Below are 27,544 nucleotides of genomic sequence, written 5' to 3' on the forward strand. Positions count from 1 at the left end.
GATGTGACTTACCAAATGAAAGTGCTGGCAGGTTGACAGATACACAAACATTCACACAAAATTCAAGCTTTCACAACCAACGGTTGCTTCATCAGGAAAGAGGGAAGGAGAGGGAAAGACGAAAGGATGAGGGTTTTAAGGGAGAGGGTAAGAAGTCATTCCAATCCCGGGAGCGGAAATATTTACCTTAGGGGGAAAAAGGGCAGGTATACACTCGCGTGCACACACACACACACACACACACACACACACAGTGTGGATGGAATTTCGTGTGTATGTTTGTGTATCTATTAACCTGCCAATGCTTTCATTTGGTAAGTCACATCATCTTTGTTTTTATATATATTTTTCCCACGTGGAATGTTTCCCTCTATTATATTCATATACCTACAAACTTACACTCACTGCAGATTTTCCCTAACATATTATATCTTGACAATTAGTACAATTTTACAAGTCCCCAACATTGAAGGAAATTATACTTCTTTTTTGAAAGTTGACTTAAAATGTTATTTTCAAACTTTGACTTTGCAGTATCTATAAAATGTTTTACCTTCATGCCAAGATTAAACATACCATTTCCCCAACAAATTCTGAACTGTCATCTGCATACATTGTAATGAAGGTACCAGTTTTAAATTTATTTGGGAACTCACTGGCATAGCATACACAAAGGAGGGCATCAATTATCAATCCCTGATGATCACAGAATTTAATGCTCCTGACCCTTGTTGTGTAGCTTTTTGATGTTTCTCCATTATTGTGTGTGATTTTGGTACACTCTCTTCTGTTTTCTAATATGATGTATTAAGATGCAAAAGCTTTCCACTGATGCCATCTCTGGCCAGTTTTGACCAGAGTACCTCTTTATCAACTCTATCAGAAGTCTGTGATAGATCTAGGAAAACCCAAACTCCTTGCATGCCTTCATTGATTTTCTCAAGAACTTTCAGTATAAATTGTAGTGCTGCTGTCATGGTCCTGTGACCACTTGCAAAGCCATGCTAAAAATCTCTCAGGAGTTTGTGCATATTATACTACTCTAACACATTTCAGAATGATTTTGTTGATTGACTTACTAAAAACAGAAGTTGAAGTGAGTGGTCTGTAATTTTCTATTAACTGTTCATCACCTTTATGGTAGAGAGGTTTAATGGTGGGTAATTTTAGTTAATCACAGACCACTCCTCCTTTTAAGATGCTGTATACTAGGGCCATCAAATGATATGCTAGATTATATTGGTACTGTGTAAGTAAAAATGGAGAAATTCCATCCTAGCCAGCAGATTTTATGTTTTTACATTCTCTGATGAGCTGCAATGTGTCCTCAAGTTCAAGTTCAGGGAGTTGATCAGGTTTTTAGTTGACCTCAGTCGAGGCCCATGAGAAAGACAGGCCGTGGAACGGAAGTCACTAAGGTAGGCCTGTGCGTGCTTGCTACACAATACCAGAACAGCTCATCAATAAGTGAGGAGACAACACACATAAATGGCTAGCAAAATTGATAAAAGAGGTGCAAAGGAAAGAAGTAACGCAAGAGGAATTGAAAACTGCTGCTGTATGTCCCATGTACATGAAGGAAGACAAAACGTTGACACAAAACTATAGAGGGATATCTTTACTATGCATGTGCTATAAAATAACACCTGGAATTATAGTGAACATGCTCAACCCATACACTAAAGAATTTTTAGACATAGCCCAAGTGGAGCTCAGAAGGATAAGTGAACAATTGACCAAATATTCACATTAATACTGGACAAGAACTGAGAGCACCATCAGGATACCTTGTGTGAGTTTACAGACTTTGAAGAAGGATGTGACAGCACAGTGAGAGGAGATGTGGAGGATAATGGCAAAGTGTGGGATACCAGACAAGCCGATAAAGCTAGCTAAAATGTGTGTGATGGAATCAAAGAGTAGAGTGAAACTACAGGGACAGTTCTCAGAAACTCCGAAGGTAAACACAAGAGTCAGACAGGCAGATAATACTTATATCAACAATCCTATTCAATTTGGCACTCAAAAACCCACTGAGGAGAGTAACAGAAGAATGTGCGGGAGTCACCATATGGAAAAAGATAAATGTTTTGGCATTTGCCAATGACATTGTGGTGATAGGAAAGAGAATGCAAGACCTGAATAAAATGGGAACTGGAAGTTAAAGGTGGCTATCTACCTGAGATCAAAGAACTTAATAGAATCTCCTGAAAATACATCCTGCATAAAAGAGTGTCAATATAAACTGCACTGTGAAATTCTCGCTATTAAGATAATATTCTTGTCTTCTGTATACCTTGTCTTAGCATTGTATAGATGGCACAGATGGAAAAAGTTAAGAGAGAGAGAGAGAGAGAGAGAGAGAGAGAGAGAGAGCACCACTTTCAAAAGTAAAATGCTGAGAAAAGTTTGAACTCTGACAATTATACGCACTACATGCAGTACCTGACAACATAGCGAGTGTGAAAATGAAGACACAGGTGTGAGGAGGAGAGGGGAGAACATGGTAACAAAGGCTGTATTGGATGGGGAGACTGAAGGAATGAGACCACTAGGATGACTGAGAACAAGATGAAAGGATAGTACTATGAGAGACTTGAAGATGCTGGGTGTGGGAGATGAAGATACAGCTGACAGGAACATGTGGAAGGCTGAACTGAGAGGAGCCAAAGACTGGTTACAGATTGTGCAGCCAGCATAAATAAATTAAATGCAACTGTAAAAACTACACTGCTGGAAATGGAAAAAAGAACACATTGACACCGGTGTGTCAGACCCACCATACTTGCTCCGGACACTGCGAGAGGGCTGTACAAGCAATGATCACACGCACGGCACAGCGGACACACCAGGAACCGCGGTGTTGGCCGTCGAATGGCGCTAGCTGCGCAGCATTTGTGCACCGCCGCCGTCAGTGTCAGCCAGTTTGCCGTGGCATACGGAGCTCCATCGCAGTCTTTAACACTGGTAGCATGCCGCGACAGCGTGGACGTGAACCGTATGTGCAGTTGACGGACTTTGAGCGAGGGCGTATAGTGGGCATGCGGGAGGCCGGGTGGACGTACCGCCGAATTGCTCAACACGTGGGGCGTGAGGTCTCCACAGTACATCGATGTTGTCGCCAGTGGTCGGCGGAAGGTGCACGTGCCCGTCGACCTGGGACCGGACCGCAGCGACGCACGGATGCACGCCAAGACCGTAGCATCCTACGCAGTACCGTAGTGGACCGCACCGCCACTTCCCAGCAAATTAGGGACACTGTTGCTCCTGGGGTATCGGCGAGGACCATTCGCAACCGTCTCCATGAAGCTGGGCTACGGTCCCGCACGCCGTTAGGCCGTCTTCCGCTCACGCCCCAACATCGTGCAGCCCGCCTCCAGTGGTGTCGCGACAGGCGTGAATGGAGGGACGAATGGAGACGTGTCGTCTTCAGCGATGAGAGTCGCTTCTGCCTTGGTGCCAATGATGGTTGTATGCGTGTTTGGCGCCGTGCAGGTGAGCGCCACAATCAGGACTGCATACGACCGAGGCACACAGGGCCAACACCCGGCATCATGGTGTGGGGAGCGATCTCCTACACTGGCGGTACACCACTGGTAATCGTCGAGGGGACACTGAATAGTGCACGGTACATCCAAACCGTCATCGAACCCATCGTTCTACCATTCCTAGACCGGCAAGGGAACTTGCTGTTCCACCAGGACAATGCACGTCCGCATGTATCCCGTGCCACCCAACGTGCTCTAGAAGGTGTAAGTCAACTACCCTGGCCAGCAAGATCTCCGGATCTGTCCCCCATTGAGCATGTTTGGGACTGGATGAAGCGTCGTCTCACGCGGTCTGCACGTCCAGCACGAACGCTGGTCCAACTGAGGCACCAGGTGGAAATGGCATGGCAAGCCGTTCCACAGGACTACATCCAGCATCTCTACGATGGTCTCCATGGGAGAATAGCAGCCTGCATTGCTGCGAAAGGTGGATATACACTGTACTAGTGCCGACATTGTGCATGCTCTGTTGCCTGTGTCTATGTGCCTGTGGTTCTGTCAGTGTGATCATGTGAAGTATCTGACCCCAGGAATGTGTCAATAAAGTTTCCCCTTCCTGGGACAATGAATTCACGGTGTTCTTATTTCAATTTCCAGGAGTGTAGATAAGGAGTAATTCTGGATTTTAAACAAGTGTACATTATTAGCATCTGTTATTACTCAGTCCCTCTACATAGTAATGCACAAAAGAATGATTCCTTTCTACAGATACATTTTGTGCATATTCATGCCATCTTCTAGTTATTAGTTTCTACTAATATTTTAAAATGTTACACATATCAGTCGTCATAATACTGAAAGTCTAGGATCTGTACAGGATTCTTGCAGTTTGGATTATGTTTTGAGTTTCACTGAAAATTTCTTCCTCACTGGTGCTACACAGTAAATTTGTTCCAATATGAATGTAAATACCTTTGTAGATTCTGGTGGCTTTGTCTACATGTCCCCAATTTGAATTTCAAATAATGTTCAATTATTTAAGTGAAGGGTGCTGATCCCAGAACAAATTTCAATTCCCAAATTTGTCATGGCAACATTTTTTTTCACAGTTTGTCACCTACAATGAGAAATTTGTCAGTTGCCCTTTTCAGTACTATGATGATTCCTTTTGTATGTAACAGTGTGATAATGACATTCATTTTTTGAATATATGTTTTCACTTCATATTTATTCACAAACAGTGGATCTTAAAGGTTCAGAAAACTGGACTTCACTTTCCCAGTTTTCATTTTCACATATGGAAAAGTAACTGTGAAAATGACTCACGAGCTCACTGCTTGCTTGTTTATTTCCAATTTTAGACTGTTTCAGGTATGAGGGATTTAAGAAGTGTTTCTTTTGTGTTTGCTGCTGTCATTAAAATTACATTTTCTGTATGTAAATAATCGAAACAAAGCAACTGAAAATCATCACAGATTAATTTTAAACACATTCCTATATACTAAGTTCAAAACCATCGTACAATATGCATTAGATGAGTATGTGCAAAACAAGATTGTAAGAGATGGAAAAGAGCCACCTTGGTACAACAATCGAGTTAGAAAACTGCTGCCGAAGCAAAGGGAACTTCACAGCAAACATAAACATTGCCAAAGCCTTGCAAACAAAAATTATGTGAAGCGAAAGGTAGTGTGAAGGGGGGGGCTATGCGAGAGGCGTTCAATGAATTCGAAAGTAAAGTTCTACGTACTGACTTGGCAGAAAATACTTTGTCTTATGTCAAAGCGGTAGGTGGATCAAAACAAAATGTCCAGACACTCTGTGACCAAAATGGTACTGAAACAGAGGATGACAGACTAAAGCCCGAAATACTAAATGTCTTTTTCCAAAGCTGTTTCACAGAGGGAGACTGCACTGTGGTTCCTTCTCTAGATTGTCGCACAGATGACAAATTGGTAGATATCAAAATAGACAACAGAGGGATAGAGAAACAATTAAAATCGCTCAAAAGAAGAAAGGCCACTGGACCTGATGGGATACCAGTTCGATTTTACACAGAGTATGCGAAGGAACTTTCCCCCTTTCTTGCAGCGGTGTACCGTAGGTCTCTAGAAGAGTGTAGAATTCCAAAGGATTGGAAAAGGGCACAGGTCATCCCCATTTTCAAGAAGCGATGTCGAACAGATGTGCAGAACTATAGACCTATATCTCTAACGTCGATCAGTTGTAGAATTTTGGCACACGTATTATGTTAGAGTATAATGACTTTTCTGGGGACTAGAAATCTACTCTGTTGGAATCAGCATGGGTTTCAAAAAAGACGGTCTTCAGGGTTCTAAATTATTCTAAATGGCTCGTCATCAAAGAGTAGATTTTTAAATGAGAGTCAAACGCTCTCTGATTTAATGAATTCATGGTACATTCTTGCACATAGCTCAACTTACGTAAAAGGATATTTACTTTGAAATTAACGCTTTTCAAACCACCATTCGCAATATTTTCCCGCGGCCTATTAGAAATAGGTTCGTTTCAGCAGTTGCCAGAGAGTGCACATAACAGGCGAGACCGTGCTTGGGTAGCTGTCATGACATAGGAAGTCCGTATGCACGTATGTGTAAAACATTAAAAGATCATACATTGTCATAAAAGAAACAAGACATCAGAGGATACTGCAAGCGCATTGGAATTTCATGAACCATATTAAAATGTGCACATTTAAAGTGCATACTTAAAGTGCACATTCGTATGCCCACATTCATATGAAACTAGCCCATACTGTGTAATTAAACATTTCATTTCAAATACATTGACTGCCTCTGCGGAAAAGGTTAACAAAAGCCTAATTTCTTTAGCAAACAGGCAAAAATAACTTCATTGTTCCACAAGGCGATTAATGCTTGACTGAAAGATTGAAATATGTCATTAGTTTCAGATTTTATTTTATTTCCGCCTTCCATAATTATGTTAATGTGTTTTAATTCACTTGATAGCTCCCGGCCACAGATATCCATTTTGTTTTCATTTGACGTAAGAGTAAACGAAGGGGAAACAGCAAAATCACTACCGCTCAATGTAAACACGGGCCATGTGGAGACAACGCACTATAGCTCAGACTGCTCTGCACATCAGCCCTGGATCTACGACATTTGCGAACAGGGTCATTACTTAAAAAAAATCGAATTTTCAAAATATGTTCATCTTGTAGTGCACATCTTCCTGAAAAGTCTGAAACATGAAACATATGTATTTGAGAAAACGTAAGACATATTATTTGGTCTTAAGTATGCCAACGTGCAGTGCCACGCCTCTTCATGAAGCATTTTTCTACCGCACGTCTAAACTATATTCAGAAGAGTGGAAATTGAAATGTCCTTGGTGCCTCTCCTGCTCCCAATCGGCCAGTTTGACAGCCTGCCCCTCATTAAAAAAGTCTCACAATTAATAGCGGAGGGGATTATTTGTAATCCAGAGAACATGAACTCTTCAGAAAATCTGAACTCTTTATTGCCTAATAGCTAATAATTTGCTGTTTTGCGTGACATAAAATTAAATATAGGATATATAAAACCAATACTGACAAGAGGTAAGCAAGAAATTACACATTTCTTCAAACCTTAGCTTCTAGCATTTTTTTCTCTCTAATCTTGCTACTACAGCTTTACAGGGCGTGCTTTCCTTTCTGCGAAAGAATCTATTACCTTATCACAGTTCGTCAAACGTTTTGCTACATGAAAAATCAAAAGGTCGTTATCAAATATTGAAAAAGCTTTTAATACAAATACTACCCAAGACTGTTGTGGTTTCTCAATCTGATTACGTCTATTTTGTCACTGTCTGCTAGATAAAACAAAATAGGCCTTTCTAATATGGCAGCAATTTTGTGACACACCAAATAAACAAGACTGTTTTGGCACAAATGGCCATTTTTATAACACGACAGAATATAATCCAATAAGTACCAATATCTAATGCTTATTAGGCCTGCTACGAGCTAAAAGCTTTATGTTAGGAAAGAGTTTCACATTTCATTCATACACACCAGCTTCTCAAGCATGAGATTGAAAAGTAGTATCACAAAATTATTATATAAATTTGGAATCACCTTATTCTTCCATAATTTGTGTGATATCTCCGTTTCTTCTCCTTCCTCATTCTAACAAACAATCTTGTCATCACCAACTCTGTAGCTATTGCTGCCACTGTCAAAATTTGTTCGCCGATTAACTTCACTAACCCTGCGAGAATAATGGGTTTAGTTATCCCGCAATTATTTTCCGGTTAGGCATTATTACATGTTCGAACAACACGTTTTACGCGCTACTTCCAGAATAGAACTTATGCGACTGCTAGCTGGGGAACATACTACTGGTCCTTACTAGTGTAGCAATCTGGCCAAAAATTTTCTATCAAAATTGCGTTCTTGGATACACCAAGAAGATAATACGTAAAAACTAACTTCCGAGCTGAATATGAAACTACAAATACGCGGAGTGATACATCCAAAAGAATGCCTAACAACTCAACTACTGTTATGAAAGGAAATGAAACTGAAAGACCTGAACACTTGCGTGACCCAAATATCAAGTATATGTCCAGCGCTGATACTAAGTTGTTTGGCCATAACGACGATGGACTTTCTAAACAGGCAGATAAACCTAAACGAAGCAAAGTAATTTTGATGGCAGACAGTCATGGTCGTGGATTTGCTCGCATTCTGAACGGTCAGTCCAGTTTACAAACAATCGCTTACATAAAGCTTGGTGCTTCTATGCCAGAAGTTTGCAATCATGTACGATCCACAGATGTTGCTGACTTATCCTCTGAAGACTTTGTTGTGCTAATTGGTGGGTCAAATGACGTATATAAAAACGAAACCCACAAAGAAAAAAAAGAACTAAAATAGTGCTTAGGACAGTTGACACACACAAATGTTTTAGTGCTGAACATTCCACATCGGCATGACTTACCGTTTTGGTCATGCGTAAATAAAGAAATAATCAATGCCAACCAACAAATTTCATTACTTTGCAAACATTTCAGAAATGTAGAACTCGTAAATGTTAATAATATTGGGCGCAGATTCCACACATTACATGGACTGCACATTAACAACATGGGGAAAAAACTGCTCGTCGGAAAAATGAAGAAATTATCACCAAGAGGCATCAAACACTCAAAAGCAAAATCATCCTGGATTGCCCCCCCCAAATATTCGAAGGAAACAATGCCAGCAAGACCTCACTCACCAACATCATCAACAAAAGAAGGAACTAGGTGTCTCCAATATTCAGGCACAATGAACGCAGTAACATCTCTACCAATTGCAGACCCAGCTCTAACACCAGCAGCAATATTATCAACAGCAGGTGCAGCAGCTGAACAACTACCAGGGGAGCCAGACACAGAAGAAAATTCTGCTGCAGATGATAATAGAAGAATAGGTGCAGTCAGGAAAAGAAAAGCAGTACTTCCAGCACACCTGAATGATTTTTTATTGACAAGGTAAAGGTAAGTGATCAATTAAATATGTTAGTGTTTGCCAAAGTCTAACAATATGCCAAACTCTTTCATTTCATGCTGATTCATCAAAATGTCCAATAATTGCTAAACAAATTAAGTAAAGTTGAAATTTTATGTACTGATGAGCCAAAAAACGTTTCTGTAGTGTGTATAACTGAACACTGGCTGTGTAAAGATGCAATGTCAGTCACAAAACTTGCAGACTTCAATCTTTCTTCATCATTTTCTAGAATTACATCCAGTCATGAATTACATCCAGTCATGGAGGGTCATGTACATTTGTTAAGAGTGGTGTTGATTATTGTAACGTAAAACCCATTGAACTGTTAGCTGAAGAGAAAATTTTTGAAGTATCCGCAGTTGAACTCTCTGAATTAAAATTAATAATCATCTGTGTATATAGGAGCCCTGATGGGAACTTAAATGATTTCTGTCACCAACTAGAAGCAGCTTTAAATACTATAAAAAACTTCAACAAAACAGTGATCATATGTAGAGATTTTAATATTGATTTTCAAGAAATCTCAAAAGACCAGCAAAGCTTGATGACCCTACTGGAAACATGTAACATAAAAGCCACCATAGACTCTCCTAAAAGAGTTACACCAACAATTGAACAGATATTAATAAACACAAATTTAAATCACAATTTCTGTGCCGGAAATCTTAATACTGGCTTCAGTGATCACTATGCACAGTTTATTGCTTTGCACACCCCAAGTGAAACAACTGAGAAAGAGGAACTTGTAAAAGAAGCAAGAAAAATCACTAACAAACAAATAAACCTTTTTGTACAGAGACTAAGTGAAGAAACTTGGTATGAAGTGTATACCTGTGAAAATACTAACAAAAAGTTTGAAAAATTCATGGAAATCTTCATGTCATACTTTGAAGCTGCATTTCCATTAAAAAAGCAAAAATGTCAACCTAACTTCAAAAAGAACAAATGGATTACACCAGGTATTAGAATATCTTCTGCAGAGAAAAGAAGATTACACTATATAGCAAAGACACAAAACATGCCTCATGAATTTCATTTGTACCTGAAGAATTACAAGAGGATCCTCAAAAATGTTGTAAGGAAAGCTAAAACAATGGCAAATGACAAATACATTGAAAACTCAAAAAACAAATCTAAAGCTATATGGGAAGTTATAAAAAATCAAACAAGTGAAACTAAATAATATAAAAATGTTAACTGACGTTATGAAGGACAAATTTTTTCTTGCCCAACAGAAATTGCAGGGACCTTCAACAAATATTTTGCAAACATAAGTGAAGAGTTGGTGAGTGGACTGGAAGAACACAACAAAATATCACCTACAACATGTAATAGTGTGAGAAATGTGTCTACATCTTTGTTCCTTTCACCCACAAATTCTGAAGAAATTTTATCAGTTATAAAAACCTTGAAAACAGGGTACTCATGTGGAATTGATGGAATACCAGATGCAATTATTAAAAAATACTGTCTTGCCTTAGCTGAACCCTTGACACATTTGTGCAACAGCTCACTGGCATCAGGAACCTTCCCTTCATGCTTAAAAACAGCAACGCTGAAACCACTGTTCAAAAAAGAAAATCCAGAATGTGTTTCAAATTATAGACCAATAGCCCTACTGCCTGTATTTTCTAAAATTTTAGAAAAACCTTTTTATAAGAGATTGTCTGATTTCCTAAATAAAAATAAAATTCTCTCTCCTTCACAGCATGGCTTCAGGAAAGGCTATTCAACTGAAAGTGCAATATTTGAATTTCTTAATGAAATCTATACTAAACTGGATGCAGGTAAGTTTGTGACAGGCATATGTTTTAATTTATCTAAAGCTTTTGACGTCATTGACCATAGTGCCCTACAGCAGAAGCTTGACCAGTTAGGAATTAGAGGTATATCCAATGAGTGGCTCAAGACATACCTATGTGGTCGCAAACTGGTGGTTGAAGTGCGATATACTGACCATAACAAACTCAGCTACTACTATTCAGGATATGAAAATGTGAAATATGGTGTCCCTCAAGGATTAGTATTAGGACCCATTCTGTTTCTCCTCTATGTCAATGATCTTATGTACAACAAGTATTGCCAAACTACCCTCCAATTTGCAGACAATACAAGCTTCCTTATTAGTGGTAAAACAGAAGAAAAACTAAAAGACTCCGCTATCCAAACAATGAACAGTGTAGAACAGTGGTTCAGCTACAACAAGCTAATTATAAACAAAGAAAAGACAGGAGCACTGAATTTCTATAATGTAAAAGGAAGACACCACCCAAACATAGAAATAGAACTTAGGGAAGAGTTCTTGAAAGTTTTGACAGAACTAAATTTCTGGGAATCTGGCTCCAGAACAACACAAAATGGGCGGTACATATTGAATATTTGCAAAGAAAACTAAGCAAAACCTGTTACATGATACGGATCTTGAAAACTTGTTGCAGCAAAGCCAGCCTGTTAAGTGTATACTACTCCTATGTGCATTCTGTAATTAAATATGGCATAATCTTCTGGGGCAATACAACAACAAATATTAAACTTTTCAGGATGCAAAAGAGAATACTAAGAATTATTGAAGGGGTAAACAATACGAAATAGTTTTTTGAATATGGGTCTGCACAGTCAGTTCTTCCTCTTCCTTGCATTTTTATCTATGAAACATCAGTTTTCATCAAACAATATATCGATAGACACCCAGATATCTTATTAAAAAATGAAGATATACATGCACACAATACAAGGCAAAAATCTGACCTTCATGTGAAACAGGTGAGAACATATTTTCAATAATTTACCTAAACATATTATATTAATAGGTAAACTGTAGTTTTAAGGCTGAAGTAAAGGCATATTTAATTGATCATTGCTTTTACAGTCTGACAGAATATATAAAAGCCAAACAACAAAAATAAAGATGCATATTAATATTCTACCTTGTATGTTGTCTGTAATGGTTGTTGTATTTATGAATCTGTGCTAAATTACTTCAATATCTAGTCCTTAGGATTGCAATACAAACTGTATTGTATCTTGTAAATACCTAACCATGTCCAATATCCTTGTATATATTCTATACATATAGGATTTGAAGGACTAAATAAATAAATAATCTTTCTCACCTGTTATTCCTGTCAGTCATTTATTTCCACTCTGGTAGTCAATCTATGGATTTCGCTAGTAATTATAACAACACTGATCATTCACATACCCAATCAACCACATAATCAGACAGTGATTGGCATTCATCCATTCAGCTTTACTCGCTCAGCTGGTATAGCCCCGTCCCCTATTGTCTGTGGAAAGTTTATTTCTAGATGCGATGAGGATTCTCCTGACAGAGACATCACATACACTATGCATGCACTCAAAAGTCAACTTATGATTCATTCAGAAGTCAACTTAAAATGTCTTCAAATATGTTCAAAAACCAACAGGGAAGCGTTTCAAAATGATATGAATAATCGATAGGCAAATGTGCGCTGGATGCTGGGTGCTTTGTGAAACAAGTTGTTTTCCTCAAGAATATGAATCTGGCACCCCCTTTTCCCAGTAGCATCTAGCTGCTTGCTGCGACTGCATGCACAGCCAACAACCACATTCCTGTTTTCAGAAGCAGGAGAATCTGCTACCACAGTCCAGTTAGACTCTGCTACTACTCAAACGTAACTCAACTGTGCATGCACATGAGCCCGCTCGTAATTGCTAAAATCGAATGTAAACAGTTGTGACTTCACACTCATTGGAGGCAATTTGTTATGAAGCACTGCATAGTCTTCCTAAAGCCCTTGACACATTTTCAGTTGGCAGACACTTGCATGAGCACTGTGTGTCATTGTTGTATATGGCACCTTTCCTTTGCAATTTAAGTTATTTTTGTTTTATTCTCTCGTTTATGTTTCATTGTTGAAGTATTATTCTGAAGTAGCGGGATACAGTAATATCCTTTGTTAGAGTATCAGTTCTTACCAGTCAGAAGTACATAAATTTAACAGAAAACTAAAACAATGAAATATTGCCAGAATTCTTAAAATATACCGGGATTTTCCTGGTTTTCTCCCAGATGAAAAAATTCCTGGGTTTTTCCCGGATTTCCCGGTTGTCCTGGGTTGTATACACCCTGTTTCTCTACATTTGGGATTATTACTACTATGTTATCCATATGGGACATTGTGTGATGATAAAGCAATGGTGTGTTTGTACAATTCTCCTGCATGAATGCTTTCTTGAACACAAAATTTCAGCTTTTATTTTGCTATCTTAAACTGCCACACCAAACTGGTCAATGAATAACTGCAAAGAAGCTTTAACCCGAGACACTGATTTTACATAGAGCAGAATTTTCTTAGGTCCCCTGACATCTTTTTTGCTACAGTGTAACAGCGGTAGTAGGTGTGCACTTCACATCTTTTCATAGACACGTGAATCTTTCTACTAATCTTTGCTTCAGTATTTTACTGATTTCATTATTAAATTCCAGTAGGTCTTTCCTAACCTTAATTCACTTAATAGGCACCTATTTCTCCAGATCACAACTAGAAATCTGTTTAAACTTTGCCTGTAATACCTCTACAACCATCATAAGGGAAATAAGCAATGTCAATGACTGGAATTTGGTAGGAGGAAAAGGGAGAGAAGGAAACGTAGTAGGTGAATATGGATTGGGGCTAAGGAATGAAAGAGGAAGCAGCCTGGTAGAATTTTGCACAGAGCATAAATTAATCATAGCTAACACTTGGTTCAAGAATCATGAAAGAAGGTTGTATACATGGAAGAACCCTGGAGATACTAAAAGGTATCAGATAGATTGTATAATGGTAAGACAGAGATTTAGGAACCAGGTTTTAAATTGTAAGACATTTCCAGGGGCAGATGTGGACTCTGACCACAACCTATTGGTTATGACCTGTAGATTAAAACTGAAGAAACTGCAAAAAGGTGGGAATTTAAGGAGATGGGACCTGGATAAACTGAAAGAACCAGAGGTTGTACAGAGTTTCAGGGAGAGCATAAGGGAGCAATTGACAGGAATGGGGGAACGAAATACAGTAGAAGTAAAATGAGTGGCTTTGAGGGATGAAGTAGTGAAGACAGCAGAGGATCAAGTAGGTAAAAAGATGAGGCCTAGTAGAAATCCTTGGGTAACAGAAGAAATATTGAATTTAATTTATGAAAGGAGAAAATATAAAAATGCAGTAAATGAAGCAGGCAAAAAGGAATACAAACGTCTCAAAAATGAGATCGACAGGAAGTGCAAAATGGCTAAGCAGGGATGGCTAGAGGACTAATGTAAGGATGTAGAGGCTTATCTCACTAGGGGTAAGATAGATACTGCCTACAGGAAAATTAAAGAGACCTTTGGAGATAAGAGAACCACTTGCATGAACATCAAGAGCTCAGATGCAAACCCAGTTCTAGGCAGAGAAGGGAAAGCAGAAAGGTGGAAGGAGTATATAGGTCTATACAAGGGCAATGAACTTGAGGACAATATTATGGAAATGGAAGAGGATGTATATGAAGATGAAGTGGGAGATACGATACTGCGTGAAGAGTTTGACAGAGCACTGAAAGACCTGAGTCTAAACAAGGCCCCCGGAGTAGACAACATTCTATTGGAACTCCTAATGGCCTTGGGAGAGCCAGTCCTGACAAAACTCTACCATCTGGTGAGCAAGATGTATGAAACAGGCGAAATACCCTCAGACCTCAAGAAGAATATAATAATTCCAATCCCAAAGAAAGCAGGTGTTGACAGATGTGAAAATTACCGAACTGTCAGTTTAATAAGCCACAGCTGCAAAATATTAACGCAAATTCTTTACAGAAGAATGGAAAAACTAGTAGAAGCCGACCTCAGGGAAGATCAGTTTGAATTCCGTAGAAATGTTGCAACACGTGAGGCAATACTGACCATACAACTCATCTTAGAAGCTAGATTAAGAAAGGGCAAACCTACGTTTCTAGCATTTGTAGACTTAGAGAAAGCTTTTGACAATGTTGACTGGAATACTCTCTTTCAAATTCTGAAGGTGGCAGGGGTAAAATACAGGGAGCGAAAGGCTATTTACAATTTGTACAGAAACCAGATGGCAGTTATAAGAGTCAAGGGACATGAAAGGGAAGCAGCAGTTGGGAAGGGAGTGAGACAGGGTTGTAGCCTATCCCCGATGTTATTCAATCTGTATATTGAGCAAGCAGTGAAGGAAACAAAAGAAAAATTCGGAGTAGGTATTAAAATCCATGGAGGAGAAATAAAAACTGAGGTTCGCTGATGAAATTGTAATTCCGTCAGAGACAGCAAATGACTTGGAAGAGCAGTTGAACGGAATGGATAATGTCTTGAAAGGAGGATATAAGATGAACATCAACAAAAGCAAAATGAGGATAATGGAATGTAGTCGAATTAAGTTAGGTGATGCTGAGGGAATTAGATTAGGAAATGAGACACTTAAAGTAGTAAAGGAGTTTTGCTATTTGTGGAGCAAAATAACTGATGATGGTTGAAGTAGAGAGGATATAAAATGTAGACTGGCAATGGCAAGGAATGCATTTCTGAAGAAGAGATATTTGTTAACATCGAGTATAGATTTAAGTGTCAGGAAGTCGTTTCTGAAAGTATTTGTATGGAGCGTAGCCATGTATGGAAGTGAAACATGGATGATAAATAGTTTGGACAAGAAGAGAATAGAAGCTTTTGAAATGTGGTGCTACAGATGAATGCTGAAGATTAGATGGGTAGATCACATAACTAATGAGGAAGTATTGAATAGGATTGGGGTGAAGAGAAGTTTGTGGCACGACTTTACTAGAAGAAGGGATCGGTTGGTAGGACATGTTCTGAGTCATCATAAGGTCACCAATGTAGTGTTGGAGGTTAGCGTGGAGGGTAAAAATCGTAGAGGGAGACCAGGAGATGAATACACTAAGCAGATTCAGAAGAATTTAGGTTGCGGTAGGTACTGGGAGATGAAGAGGCTTGTACAGGATAGAGTAGCATGGAGAGCTGCATCAAACCAGTCTCAGGACTGAAGACCACAACAACAACAATTCATTTCCAAGTGATATACTAACATCTGCTTACCTGCCATTTCTCGACTGGCCTTCTTGACTGTTTTATTACCTTTTCAGTCATCATGATAATATCACAATCACGAATCCCCAACTCTATATAGATGTCGTCAATTACGTTGGTCTGTTTGTAGCTACAAGATCTAAGATATTGCCATGGTTTGTGGGCTACTGAAGAGAGTTTTTGGAAAACTGTTTGAAAGTAATTTGCAAGACTCACTGTACACCCTCCAATGAATCCATAGATGGCTCAACCTGTACTCAGTAGGTTAAAGTCATCTTTAAGTACTATTGCACAATCTGGATATTTATGCACTATGACTGTAAAGGTTCTTTGAATGACTCTGGAACAGCAGAATCAGGTGGCTGGAAAAAATATCCAACTTTACTTTGTTTCAGCTAAATCTCCCGTTATATGCAATTAGATAACTTCACTGTCACAATGAACTTTGACCACAATAAAGACAATATTTTTGTCAATTGCAGTGAACATTCCTCATCTTACGGCATCGCTATTTCCCTAAGGTGCTGCACAATATGCATAACATTTGAACTCCTAATATCTAGCAAACCCCAGCCCAAATGTGCCTGCTCAAATCCTTCTGCAGCAATGGTCACCTCTTTGCTCTTATGGCAAATAGGCAAAGCCAGATGGTCAGCCTCCACATTGGTCTTCCAGCTCAAGTCATACCGGCACTTTACCGCACTGCTACATGGGCAGATTCCCTTTTGTTGGGCAATGAGGCGCAACAAAAGCAGAGTCACTTGGTGAAACAAGTGACACCCAAGGTGTCCCACGCGGTACACCAGATTGCCTGCTACTGCTACAACCTGAGGTAGCAGTCTGAAGGGGTCTGACCATAGACATACACGCATTCAGCTGTTTGCTAACTGTGGCCAGCTCCACCTGCATCCACACACAGTATGCACAGATCCTACCCATCCCACTAGCAAGGCTAACTGAAGACGTTAACTGTAGACACTTAAGTCAGTACCAACTATTCTGACTTCTAGTAATTCACTCTTACCAATTTCCTCAGTAAGTTGGTCAGTGAACTCATTCCTGGTATACTGATGTGCCTCAGTCTTCATACAAACATCATGGTAACACTAAACTGCCAAAGTTCAATGAATTTGTTCCATGGTGTGACGAAGCAAGATGGGATCTTTTCGAACTTTGTGGCAGATTAAAACTGTGTGCCAGACTGAGACTCTAACTCGGGACCCTTGCCTATAGTGAGCAAGTGCAGATAGCTTTAATCTGCCAAGAAGTTTCATATCAGCACACACTCCATTGCAGAGTGGAAATCTCACTCTGGGATCTTTTTACTTCCTCTCTTGTTTTGCAATCTGCCTTCTTAAATTCATTTTATACTAATTGCCATTAACATACATGAGTACGATCTGCACTCTCATAAAAGAGAAAGGTTGTCCCTCAGTCTCAAGAAATAAAGCACCAGATCTAATGCCATGAATTTCCTAATTTATTTTAACTATTACTAGTTCATATCATTTGTTATAGGGTGACATCAGTAATTGTTTCGTGACTTAAATTCTATTGTTGTCTTATGAAGTAATATAAATTCTGTAATAATTATAAACAAACAAGACACCTATATCGGTTAGATCAACAACAATGCATCAACTTAACCATTAAATTAGTGCAACACAAATAGGCATGTGTTAAAATAATGACAGAGTGTGTTCAATAGTGTCACACATACCATATTGTTCTGCAAGAACCGTGTGGTTAGATTTTTACTGTTCATAGACATTCAGTGGTAAACTATTGTAGCAGCATGCTGATGTTTGCTTGCAAACTATTAATGAGGCTTATCAAAAGTTAACCAATAGCAAACTGGCCATATTAACTGTGTAATATTGGGGGGGTTGTGAACTGTGAACTGTGAAACGCAACTGTGCAACTGTCAGCTACGTCATTTACAGTAATCAGTGTTGAACATCCACCCCCAATTTTTCAGCCAGTGTAACAACACAATACTTTGACTCCAAGAACTATCAAAGAAGAAATAAAGCAGGCAAATGTCACAGTGGGGTAGTGCTGGCTAATAACTTGAAGATAGCACAATGAGCCACACCAAGACAGGAACTTCTAATTGCCATTGGTTCTGTTGGCTTCACAGTAAATGTGCTGCATACATTTAGCAGGGACTGTTTGTAGTTAGCAGTGTAAAAAAACACATACTGAACTCCACTATTAGTTTAGTAGGTGGGTGGGATATGTAGAAAGGAAATCAATTGATGAAATAAATTGTGACTGTTACCAGAAATAATGCACTTCTGCAAGGGGCATTTAGTCCCAGATGAAAAAATGGTTGGAGAAAGGGATATCAGCACACAAAAGGAAGGCCTATTGTATTCGCTTGGAGCTCCATGCACACGAAAACTGCGAGTGCCCTGAAAGGAGAACAGGAATGATTGTGGGGGTAACCATATGCTACTGACAAAACTCACCATTACTGCTTCTTTTTCTCCCAATTCTTCTTCTTCTTCTTCTTCTTTTTTTTCTTCCCCTACTCTCTCACCAACGGTCTCCTCTCTGGCTGGTTGTTGGGTTCCTGTTTGTCAGGGGAAAAAATGATCAATACTGAGTTACTGTCAAAATTTAGGCGCAAATATATGACAAGTAAAAGACAACTAAGGATGTCTCATCATGGAATAAAATGGCACTAACTGAACAGTATAAAACCCAAGTTGGAGTATTAACAATATTCTGAAGAAGATAGTTTGCTACCCACCCTAAAGATGACATGTTGAGCTTCAGAAAGGTGCAATGAAGACTTTCTTGTGTCCGGCTGAATGAAGCTGTGTGTGTGTGTGTGTGTGTGTGTGTGTGTGTGTGTGTGTGTGTGTGTGTGTGTGTGTGTGTGTGTGTGTGTGTGTGTGGCGCGTGCGGTTGTGGGTGGGGGGGAGGGGGGGGGCGGCGTGACAAACATGATCCATTCTAAGAGTCACCACATGCATTTTCTTTGGGATTTTGCATGCCTCAGTGATAACAGCTAGCCGTACTATAGATGCAACCACAAAGGAGTATTTGTTCAGGGATCAAGCAAATGTGTGCTTCCTGAAGAGGAGTGCAGCACCCTTTTCGGTAGTTGAAGGTGCTATAGTCTGGACAAGTGACTGATCTGGCCTTGTGACACCAACTTACATGGCCTTGCAGTGCTGGTACAGCAAACAGCTTCATGCAATAGGAAACTACAGCCGTAATTTGTCCTGAGGCCATGCAACTCTACAGTACAGTTAAATGATGGCATCCTCTTGAGTAAAACATCCCAGACATGAAAATGATCCCCCATGTGGATTTCTAAGTAGGGACTGCTCTGTGGAATGTTGTCAGGAGAAACACAACTGGTATTCTACATGTTGGAGGATGGTAAATTGTGTCCTTTAACCTGGGAGGGATGCCAGAAAATTTTAAAAAGGAAATGTATAGCTTCAAGTTAGAATATAATGGGAATTATTGAAGTTCAGTGGCGAGAGGAACAGGACTTCTGGCCAGATTAATACAGCGCTGGAAATATAAATCAAATTAAGTAATGCAGGAGTAGATGTAATAATGAATTAGGAAACAACAATTCAAGCAAGCCACTATGAACAACATTGTTAATAGATTATTGTAGCCAAGATACATGAAGCCAAAACCCATTGCTGTAGCCCAAGTTTACAATCCCACTAGCTCCGCAGATGGAGCAATGAAGAAATGTGTGGAGAAACAAAAGAAATTATTTGGACAGTTAACTGATACATTAATTTAATTGTGATGGTGGATGGGAATACAATAGTAGGAAAAGAAAGAAGGAAAAATAGAAGGAAAATGTGGACTAGGAAAAGAAATTAAAGAGGAAGCTGCCTGGTAGATTGTTGCACAGAGCACAATTTAATCATCACTAACACTTGGTTTAAGAATCATGAAGGAAGGTTACACACACTGAAGAGTTGCAGACACCAGCATGTTTCAGACTGATTATATAATTTTGAGAGAGAGATTGAAATATGGGTCCAAATTTTAAGATATATCAAGGTGCACATGCATACTGACTACAATATATTGATTATATACTGCAGATTGTAACTGAAGAAATGGCAAAAAGGTAGGAATGTATGGAGATGGTATCTGAATAAGCTGAAAGAGCCAGAGGTCATTGTAAGTTATGGAGGGAGCATTGGGCAATTACTGACTAGGTCAGGGGAAAGTAACACAATAGAACAGGGAAAGGAACACAGAACAGGTGTGGGCAAACAGTGGCCCACTAGTGGTTTTTGTCTGCCCTGCCAAGACAGAATTTTTGCAACAATTTATAACTTTTCTGAAATGCAAGGTGAACTACCGCACACCATCATTTTAAAAGGTGTGACCTTCTGCTAACCTCTGCCTACATACGAATGGCCCCAAGCCAAAGATATTGCCCATCCCTGCAGCAGCAGACCAATGGGTAGCTTTGGGAGATGAAATGGTGAAGGCAGCAGAAGATCAGTTATGTAACAAGACAAGGCTTAGTAGAAATCCTTGGATAATGGAAGAGAACAGAATTTAATTGATGAAAGAAAGGAAATATAAAAATGCAGCAAATGAAGTAAAAGTGAACACAAACATCTACAAATGAGTGACAGGAAGTACAAAATTGCTAAGCAGGAAAGGCTAAATAAAGAAGGTAATACTGAAAGGAGTATAATAGAGGGTCTATACATAGGAGGTGAAGCTGTAAGCAATGTTATGGGAACAGAAGACTATATAGATGAAGATGGGATGAGTGATATGATGCAGCAGGAGGAATTTGACAGAGCAATGAAGGACCCAAGTCAAAACAAGGTCCCTGGAGTAGACAACATCCAATCAGAACTACTGATAGCCTTCAGAGAGCAGCCTTGAAAAAATAAAACTATTCCATCTGATGACCAAGGTGTATGAGACACGTGAAATACCCTGAGACTACAAGAAGAGTGTAATGATTCCATTTTTAAAGAAAGCAGGTATTGACAGGTGTGAGTATTTCATGGCTGCAAAATACGAACACAAATTCTTAGCAGAAGAATTGAGAAGCTGGTAGACTCCACCTTCAGCCAAGGTCTGCTTGGGTTACAGAAAACAACACAAATGGCACAGGGCAGTAAATGGTAAAGGAAAACATGCAAAGAAAGAGACAAAACAAATGCTGAGATGGTAGGGAAATTGAAGAACATGAGGGATGTTGCAGAAGGTGACAGCAGGTGGAATCTCTAAGGTGCTAGACATGATGAGGCACCAGCCCTGCTGCCAACCCATCCCAGTCCCCACACCATAGTATGATTGTGACAACACCAGTGGAAGAAGACACATGGAAAGGTGAACCAAAACGGCACAAAGAACCAGACAATATGCAGAGGACAGGGGAGGGCAGGAACCTAACCAGGATAAAGCAAGGCCCAAGAACTCCAAAAGCAATGCTAATTGAGGGTTAGCTATATATATACACACCAACATGTGTCAACCTGGTATGACCAATATAAAGATGGCAGAGGACAGTAGGTTCTTGCTGGGAGAGGTGGAAGGAGAATGCCCCTTGACCACACGAAATTCATTAGGAAGGCTGTGGCACTGCAAGAGCCACCCCACAACTGAGCAAACACGAATCTGATATCAAGTTGTAAATCAGCCTCCCATCCCCCCCACCCCATGCACCCCAGGGGGGTCGTGAAAAACAGGAGGTAGGTGTACAAAGCAGTATTGATGGGAGACATTATTTATTATAGTACTTAAACTTCCATCTAGTATCATATTTGACAGTTGCATAGAGCTTTTCTTAGATTAAATTAGTTAATCTTCATATGAAATTAACTGAAAACTATTATACACTTAAAAATAAGTTTCTAATATAATTAGATAGTGCACTAAGTGGCGGGAGGACAGCACACATACAAGAAAGGTATTCAGTATGAGATTTTCACTCTGCAGTGGAGTGTGCACCGATATGAAATGTTGTGGCAGATTAAAACTGTGTGCCGGACCATGACTTGAACTCAGGACATTTGCCTTTCACGAACAAGTGCTCTACCATCTGAGCTACCCAAGCATGACTCACACCTCATCCTCGCAGCTTTACTGGAGACAAGATACTGGCAGAAGTAAAGCCGTGAGAACAGGGCGTCAGTCATGCTTGGGTAGCTCAGATGATAGAGCACTTTCCCGCAAAAGGCAAAGGTCCCGAGTTTGAGTCTTGGTCGGGCGCACAGTTTTAATTTGCCAGGAAGTTTCAAGAAAGGTATTATTTTTGTTAGTTTGTGGAGCCAGTGGCTCCTCCCTCTGGCAGAAGTGTTCAAGGGGAATGATGTGGTGTGAAAGATAAGGACTAGAGATATTTAGGAAAAGATGGAGAGTTCAGAAAAGTCAGCCTGAACCCCAGGTCAGGGAAGACTTACCAGACAGAATGAAAAGGAAAGCCTCTTTCCTTCTCATCCTATCTACTCATTGATGATGGGACCAAAAAGAAGGTTGTTTCTTCAGGGTGCCACTTCTCAGCATCCTCCCACAGTGAAACAAACAGCAGTCTATCAATAATGGTCTCATCATGATTCATGAATGTTGTGTAATACAGCATAGTGCAATCAGCAGCATTTGCAACTATTTCGATTTCTTTTTATGTTCTCTATAACCCTTCATTGAAGGTACCATAGAAAGCTTGCTTTATATAATCCAGCATTGATTTAAAAACATTAGTACTTTTTATTTCATTTAAAATTGTGTTTTTGGAAAAAATGTTAATCATAGTGAAAATTATGATATATGTAAGTCCTTAAAATAGCACACAACTACCACAAAAAACTATATGGCATTACCTTCTTTTTGAGCTGTGTTTGAGAATTTTACTTTCAATAGATTCTGAGATAAGTCTTAGAATCAGGCATTTTTTTTAATTATAGTCACTGTGACTCTTAAAGAAACGAAGTCCTTTCATATCACAGTTGTGCATTTGTAAAAGATATTAATGCATGTCCACATTAGGCAACAGAAAATTGAGCTCCAACAGAAAGAACAATGTTTCCTGCAGTCTGAATTGAAATGGACTAGCCTGTTCATGGCCCAGCCATTGGCAGAGAAAAAGAAGTTGCATTTAGTGTGCAATTTAGTGTGGTGGCAGTAAGTGCAGGACAGAAAAGGTTTGAGTTGGAGAGGAAGTTAAAGTGAAGACAGAGAAATACAAGGCACAGGCAGGTGCAGAGGTGGACGTATCTCTGGGACAGGAGCTAGTGAAGACTGACACATGGAGGATTCTGGGACTGAAAGGAATGACAAGGCTAAACCCTCTACTTAGACCAGGAAATCTGATAGAGGAGATGAGCGTGGTGATGAGGTGGAAATGCTTGGGAACTCAGATGCCATGGATTATGAAAGGAGGTAATAGCTGAGTGTCTCTTTCTTGGCAGCACATACTACCACTGGGTAGTCAATTTTGCTCTTTGATGCAATTTGAGATGGTCACTGAACAGCTGTTTGTGGTGAAGTTCAGGTAAAACATGTTATGGAAGTTACAGCAGAGCTGGTATACAATATGACTGATTTTTATTAATGCCCCTGCCTCTGGTAGTGTAGAATATGACTCTGAAGCTGTGGTAAATTCCTCTAAAGGAACTGCAATATGATCCGTCATATTGCTGCATACAGCAGGTCCTGCAAGAGAGAGAGAGAGAGAGAGAGAAAGACAGAGAGAGAGTGAAGGAGCCAGATACCAGGCTAGAACTGTGGTTAAGGTGTGCAAACTGTGGTAGTACTGGCAGCATTGCTTAACAGCTGACACAATGATTAGTGTCACAAATGGCTCCTGAAATGTTTGGAAGTAGAGATCTTAAGCATACTGAGAGAAGAATTGCATGTCTTTCCACATATGATGGCAGAATAGCCATAATGTATATGAAGGGTGGCAGCTACCTAACTGATGGTACAGTCAACACAAGTAATCTATAATTCACCACCATTGCTGCAATTAAAAATTAACCTTGAGCAGTCTAGTAAGCCACACTAAGAATCTTAATGGTGTACAAATTTTCAGAAGTATAAACTGCACAAAACATCCTGTGTAATAAATCAGCAGAGAAGAGCACCATATGATTATACAGAAAAGTACTGACAGTTATCACAGAAAAAGCATGATACAGTCACAAAAGCAGAGGCAATAATTATAATACAGTACTAATATATTTAACAAGAAAGATGATGAGACTTACCAAACAAAAGTGCTGGCAGGTCGATAGACACACAAACAAACACAAACATGTCTGTATGTTTGTGTTTGTTTGTGTGCCTATCGACCTGCCAGCGCTTTTGTTTGGTAAGTCTCATCATCTTTCTTGTTAAATATATTTTTCCCACGTGGAATGTTTCCCTCTATTATATTCATAATACAGTACTAATTTTGATAATTTGTCAAATATGAAATGTAAGTGGAAATGTGTTCAGGTGGAGGGGGGAGGGGAGGTGTCAAGGAAGCCAAGGGGTGTGCCTAGTATACAACAGGCAGATTTGGGTCAGAGTACCTCAGCTCAGGCATTAGAGACAATTTTCACAACTGTAGTTTTGACACACATTCAAATTGTCCATTTGGATCACCAGTCACTCTCACGTATTCATCCTTACTGAAAGCTTAGCAGTGTCGTGCTGACACAGGAAACTGATCACTGGTTGTTAGATCAGTTTGAGTTTGACAAGAGCTGCCAGCCCAATTTTGGGGACAGAGAGCAGCAAAAAGACTGCCTGCTGAACTGCAGAAGTTTGCCAATGGAAAGCTTTTTTGTCTGTCCAGACTACAGTAGATATGGTGGATCTCCTTTCGCAATGTCTTGCACTTGGCTGCAAAATTCCTATTTCGAATAATTTTGTTTGACAAGTTAATGAGCCCTCTGACTTCTTCCACATTAATCAAAGCTGCTGCTGCTTCTGAACTGAGCCTCTGTAGTAAATATAAGTGAAGACGGTGATTTGAGTCACTGGTGCAATGAGTTATTGTTTGAAATTTACACGTAATACAAGTGTCAAGACTACAATCAAAACAAAAATCTGATCTGGAAAGAATAACTGCCTGCTTACCACTGAGAAGATGAGTGAAATAAGTACGAGGGTGCATCAAATGAGAACTTTAAATATTTTTTAAAAATGTTATTTACTGTGCAGAAGTGGTACAAAGCTGTATCACTTTTCAATACAATCTCTCCCACACTCAACGCAAGTCCTCCAGCACTTGCAAGTGCATAAATTCCTTGGTAAATTATTTGGTAGTCCGTGCAACCAATCATGCACTGCTTGGTGTACCTCTTCATCAGAACGGATCTTCTTTCCTCCCATTGCGTCTTAGTGGTCCAAACATATGGAAATCACTTGTTGATGAGGGATGGTGCCATTCCTTGCTGGCTTTCTTTGTTTCTGGTTGGTGGAAGTGAACCCAGGTTTCGTCCCCAGTAACGATTCTTGCAAGCAAGCCATCACCTTCTCATTCAAAGGGCTGAAGAAGTTGTTCTAAAGCACCAATATATCATTCTCTCATTTCAGGAGTCAGCTGCCATGGGACCCATCTTGCAGACACTTCGTGAAACTGGAGCACATCATGCATAATGTGGTGTGCTGACCCATGATTAATCTGTAAACATTCTGCATTGTCATTCAGTGTCACTTCACTATGGCCTCAATGCTGCAATGATCTGTGGAGTAACAACCTGGACTAGGAGCATCTTCCACTGAAGTCACACCATCTGCGAACTTCCTACTCCATTCGAAGGCTTGCTGCTGTGACGAACATGCATCCTCTTACTGAATCTTCATTAGTCTATGAATTTCAATAGGTTTCACACCTTCACTATGCAAAAACTGAATAAAAGAATGCTGTTCTTCCCTAGTGCAAGTCACAAGTGGGGCAGCTATCTTTATACTGATACTGCGACAGTATGTGTGCATCTGCACTATGCTGCCACCTACAGGCCATTCTGCACACTGGTTGTAGCACATTTACCAAATTACAAGATAACGTCACAAAATTTCGATTTGTTATTACAAATTTAAGGTTTTCATTGGAGTCGCCCTCTTATTCATTTCAGTGGTGTTCATAAATGGTTGAAGCTATAAAAATTTAACCAAGCTCCAGACCCAATGTATCCATTGCCGGTCCTATACTGAATTTGCAGCTGAGTTAGCCCCTCTTTTAACTATAACAATATCATCAATACCAGGAAGAGGAAACAGTACTGACTAGTCCAAGTGTAGGTCACACCTGTCAAGAAGAAGGGTAGAGGAACTGATCCACAGAACTACCATCCTACATCCATGACACTGGTTTGTTGTAGAACATTGAAACATATTCTCAGCTCAGACATAATGAGATAGCCCTAGCAGAATAATCTCCATGCCAGCCACATGTATTCTGATAGCAATGCTCATTTGAAGATCAACTCACGTTTTTCACATGACACGCTGGAAGCTTTTGATAGAGGCAATAAAGTAACGGCAGTATTTTTTTTATTTTCAAAATGAATTTCAGTTAATACCACTTTTATGCTTTTAATCAAAAGTACAATTGTTAGAGAGTATCAAGCAGAAACTTTGACTGGATTGACTACTTTTTTGAAGGGAGGACATGGTAAGAATCATCAACAGATGTTCCAACACTGTTGGAATTTTAATATTGAATTCCTTAACAATTTCAGAAATGGAATGCCCTATACATCTGATTCTAACTACCCATCTGTGTTTAAAGTCTGTTAATTCGCATCATGTGGTCAGAATCATGCTTGACACCATTTTACACAAATCACCTTAGTACAAATGACAGCTCCGCCAATGTACTGGCCCTTTACGCCTTGCATATGCAATACTACTGCCATTTTTATATGTGCATATCACTACCACACATCTTTTGTCACCTCAGTGTAAAGAAGTACAGTATGACAGAAGTGACATCAATGTTCAGTTACAGCTTGATAAGATTTAAAAGTGGTGCAAAGAATGGCACCTTGTTTTAAATGTTGAGAAATTGAAAACTGTGCACTTCACGAAACGAAAAACTTAGTCATACAATATTACCATATCAGTATGTTGAAGTTCTGTCATGGGTAAAGCTCACAGCAGACTTTAATTTATTGGTAGTATAATAGGGAAATCCAGTCAGTCTACAAAGGAGATTGCTTGTAAATCACCCATCCCAAAATACTGCTGAAGTGTATGGGACCCATATCAAATAGGACCCCACAGGTGATACTGAACACATGCAGAGAAGGGTGGCACAAATGATCACAGGTATGTTTGATCCATGGGAGAGTATCACAGAGATGCTAAAAAACCAAACTAGCACACTCTTAAGATGGACATGAATTATTCCAAGAAAGCCTGCTTACAAAGTATTAGGAACTGGATTCAAATTATGCCACTCAGAACGTATTACAACCCCGTATGTACCACTTCCACAGGAATTGTGAGGAGGTGGTTAGATTAATT

The 27,544-nt window shown here is 39.6% G+C and overlaps 1 protein-coding gene across 1 annotated transcript in view; it reads right to left on the reverse strand.

Moving 5' to 3' along the window:
* The window catches only part of LOC126150656 (mucin-17-like), a 132,857-nt gene that overhangs the window by 79,404 nt on the left and 25,909 nt on the right, over positions 1-27,544 (reverse strand). The window contains exon 3 of the mRNA XM_049915889.1: positions 8,735-8,905. Coding sequence (XP_049771846.1) covers positions 8,735-8,905 — 171 coding nt within the window. The remainder of the gene's footprint in view (positions 1-8,734; positions 8,906-27,544) is intronic.

This window comes from Schistocerca cancellata, chromosome 2 (assembly GCF_023864275.1).
Source record: "Schistocerca cancellata isolate TAMUIC-IGC-003103 chromosome 2, iqSchCanc2.1, whole genome shotgun sequence".
Lineage (NCBI taxonomy): Eukaryota > Metazoa > Arthropoda > Insecta > Orthoptera > Acrididae > Schistocerca > Schistocerca cancellata.